Here is a 4,289-nt window from a genome sequence, read left to right on the forward strand (position 1 = left end):
TTAATCACCGCAACAACGACTTGTTTGTGTTGTCAATAAGTGAAATATATGTATATGAGGGGTAAATATCTTCTCCATTTATAACTTTTTTCATTAAGTGGATCCACTATCATTATTTTTTTGTGTCTATCTTTCTTTAAATTTGCAACAAATGAAAAAAGTTATAAATAGAGAGATTTTAACCCGAATATATATTACATCTTCATTTTTTTTGGGAAGAACCCATTGTTTTTTTGTTCAAAAAGAACAAATCATCTCTCCCCTGAAAAAAAAAAATATACATATAATAATATTTTTTTTTTTATAAAAAATGTACATATTATATTAATATTAGTAGAAATGCAAAACAAAATCTATTTCCCATCGATAATATATAGCTATATTCTTTAAAAAAATAATATATAGCTTTTGTAAAAAAAGAAGAATATATAGCTATACATATTATCGGTGGTATTTTAGTGGTCGAATCATCGGTTCAATCCAATTTAATCTGATTAAATAACAAATCATCCAATTGAGTTATTCAGTTTAATTCGATTAGTCAATGATTCAACTATTAATTTAGTGACCGAGTAGCCTTGTCGAGACCAAACGGACTTTTAAAGCTATGCTCTATACAATAGTTAACTAGACTGCTTGGCTTGTTGAACAATCCAATCACTCCTCCCCATAATTTGTAATTATTGATTCAAATAAACAAACAACAAACCACATCCACGTTTCCCTCTTCAAAGTTCAAACAATAGAAACAGAGAAATTCTTTTTAGAACCTTCGCTGTTTACTACACTAATCACATCGCAATTTTCTTCACCGATCAAAACGAAAATGTTCAAATTCTTCAAAGATTTTGTAGGTGTAACCGTAGCTGGCCTCAACGATCTCCCATACACGATCGGCGAGCCTTACTCTTCCGCTTGGGGCTCTTGGCTTCATCATCGCGGCACCTCCAAGGTAACAACAATCAATTATCAATAATTATCGTGTTAATCTCAATTCTAACACTAATTTGACGTTAATTTCAGGATGATGGTTCACCGGTTTCAATTTTTTCATTAGCTGGAAGCAATGCTCAGGATGGACATTTAGCTGCGGGTCGTAATGGTGTCAAGCGATTACGAGCTGTAATTTCTGTTTATCTAATCTAATTTTTGCAATTTTTATTAGTAATGAATTTGTAGCACCGACAGTGACACATGATTACATTCAATTCAACTTTGTCATTTTAAGTTATTATTGATGTGTCACTGTCAGTGTGTGTCCAGTGTTGTTTGTATCAATGCTTCATAGATTCAGTTAAATTATTAATTGCGGTTTTTTTTTCTTTCTTTACAGGTTAGACATCCCAATATTTTGTCTTTTCTTCATAGTACCGAGATTGAAACTTTCGATGGTGGTTCTTCGAAGGTCACGATTTATATTGTGACTGAACCTGCAATGCCATTGTCTGATAAGATTAAGGAGTTAGGTCTTGAAGGTGCACAAAGGTATTGATATTAATAGAATTATTATATGTTTCTATTTTTATATTTTGGTTGTTAATAAAGTGCGTTTTATTAGTGGTTGAATTAGTGAAATGTCAATATTTTGTTTACTATGAAATTAAGGGCATGTATTGATTGACTTATTTGAGTTTATCGATTGAATTAAACCTTGTGAGACTCTTTGGAAAAGCTTATGGAACAACTTATGACATGTTCATAAGCTGTTTTGAGCTTATTTCGACAAGCTCTCCATGATAGCTCATGAAAAAAAGCTTAGCGCTTATATGGAAACAGTTTGACTTTATTTTATTTTTTGTTATAGAAATTGCTTATATATAAGGGTTTATATAATAAGGGCTTTTGATATGACCGTTTAATTAAAATGTTTATCCAGGTCTAAGACAGTAATTGTGAGTGTGAGCAATGTTATACTTATATGTAGGTTACAGAGCATGAGAGCATAAGTTTTGATTTTCACTGTCAAGTATCAGTTGCTTATTTTGTGCTATGAGCTTTTAAGTAAACTGTTTATCCAGACAAAGCGCAAGACAGTGATAGTGAGTCTGAGCAATGTTATATGTAGATTAAAGAGAATGAGGGCATAAGTTTTGATTTCTTTGTCAAGTATCAGTTGCTTATTTTATTCACTTTGTGGGGTTGTAGGGATGAATATTATGCTCGGGGACTGCATCAGATAGCGAAAGCCGTGAGCTTCTTAAATAACGACTGTAAACTTGTGAGTATTCATGAGCTAAGTCTGGGTTTTCTTCTTGTTATTTGTTTTTTTGTATCAGTTTTTCTTAACACACTTTGTTTGTTGCAGATTCATGGTAATGTTTGCTTGGCCAGCGTTGTTGTCACACAGACTTTAGATTGGAAACTCCATGCTTTTGATGTTCTATCAGAGTTTGATGGAAGTAATGAGCCATCCTCTACGCAAATGTTGGTAATTATTTTTATATTGATACTATTATGATGCCTCGATGACCCGAAAGGAATTGAAGGATATTATTTGTCCCATAAATGTTGCAAGTGTTTGGATGCCTTAGTGATTTTATCATCTTGAGTGCAATTCTAGACTTTTAATTGTCAGTAATATATTATATGATATATGCGGCTAAATTTTGATACTATTATGATGCATCGATGACCCGAAAGGAATTGATGGATATTATTTGTCCCATAAATGTTAAGTGTTTGGATGCCTCTGTGATTTTATAATCTTGAGTGCAATTCTAGACTATGAATTGTCACTCATATTATATGATATATTGGCCTAAATTTTGATACTATTACGATGCCTCGATGATCCGAAAGGAATTGATGGATAATATTTGTCCCATAAATGTTGCAAATGTTTGGTTGCCTTGGTGATTTTATCATCTTGAGTGCAATTCTAGACTTTGAAATTTCACTCATGTGTTATATGATATATGCGGCTAAACTTTGATACTATTATGATGCCTTGATGACCCGAAAGGAATTGATGGATATTATTTGTCCCGTAAATGTTGCAAGTGTTTGGATGCCTCGATGACCCTAAAGCAAACATTATGCCTTGTTGCCTTAAATGTGATATTGATATGAATTTTTATTCATTCATAATGCCTCGATGACCCAAAAGAAATTAATGGATATTGTTTGTTTTAAAAATGTTGCAAGTGCTTGGATGCCTCGATGACCCTAAAGGAAACACTATGAACAATTCAATTTTGTAAATGTTGGGATGTTTTGGTGATTTTATGATCTTGAGTGCAAGTCTAGACTATGAATTGTCACTCATAAATTTTGATACTATTATGATGCCTCGATGACCCGAAAGGAATTGATGTATATTATTTGTCCCATAAATGTTGCAAGTGTTTGAATGCCTTAGTGATTTTATCATCTTGAAAGCAATTCTAGACTTTTAATTGTCACTCATATATTATATGATATATGCGGCTAAATTTTGATACTATTATGATGCCTCGATGACCCGAAAGGAATTGAAGGATATTATTTGTCCCATAAATGTTGCAAGTGTTTGGATGCCTTAGTGATTTTATCATCTTGAGTGCAATTCTAGACTTTTAATTGTCACTAATATATTATATGATATATGCGGCTAAATTTTGATACTATTATGATGCATCGATGACCCGAAAGGAATTGATGGATATTATTTGTCCCATAAATGTTAAGTGTTTGGATGCCTCTGTGATTTTATAATCTTGAGTGCAATTCTAGACTATGAATTGTCACTCATATTATATGATATATTGGCCTAAATTTTGATACTATTACGATGCCTCGATGACCCGAAAGGAATTGATGGATAATATTTGTACCATAAATGTTGCAAATGTTTGGTTGCCTTGGTGATTTTATCATCTTGAGTGCAATTCTAGACTTTGAAATTTCACTCATGTGTTATATAATATATGCGGCTAAACTTTGATACTATTATGATGCCTTGATGATCCGAAAGGAATTGATGGATATTATTTGTCCCGTAAATGTTGCAAGTGTTTGGATGCCTCGATGACCCTAAAGCAAACATTATGCCTTGTTGCCTTAAATGTGATATTGATATGAATTTTTATTCATTCATAATGCCTCCATGACCCAAAAGAAATTAATGGATATTGTTTGTTTTAAAAATGTTGCAAGTGCTTGGATGCCTCGATGACCCTAAAGGAAACACTATGAACAATTCAATTTTGTAAATGTTGGGATGCTTTGGTGATTTTATGATCTTGAGTGCAAGTCTAGACTATGAATTGTCACTCATAAATTTTGATACTATTATGATGCCTCGATGACCC

The 4,289-nt window shown here is 32.5% G+C and overlaps 1 protein-coding gene across 1 annotated transcript; it reads left to right on the forward strand.

Annotated features, from left to right (window-relative positions):
- The first annotated feature begins 1,339 nt into the window (after positions 1–1,339).
- On the forward strand, positions 1,340–2,800 carry LOC120577443 (N-terminal kinase-like protein). The gene is made up of 3 exons (XM_039828914.1): positions 1,340–1,485; positions 2,146–2,218; positions 2,306–2,800. The coding sequence occupies exons 1-3, from the start codon at positions 1,436–1,438 to the stop codon at positions 2,456–2,458; spliced, it is 276 nt and encodes a 91-aa protein (XP_039684848.1). The 5' UTR covers positions 1,340–1,435; the 3' UTR covers positions 2,459–2,800.
- The last annotated feature ends 1,489 nt before the right edge of the window (positions 2,801–4,289 follow it).

The sequence above is a fragment of the Medicago truncatula genome, chromosome 1 (assembly GCF_003473485.1).
Source record: "Medicago truncatula cultivar Jemalong A17 chromosome 1, MtrunA17r5.0-ANR, whole genome shotgun sequence".
NCBI classification, from domain to species: Eukaryota; Viridiplantae; Streptophyta; class Magnoliopsida; order Fabales; family Fabaceae; genus Medicago; species Medicago truncatula.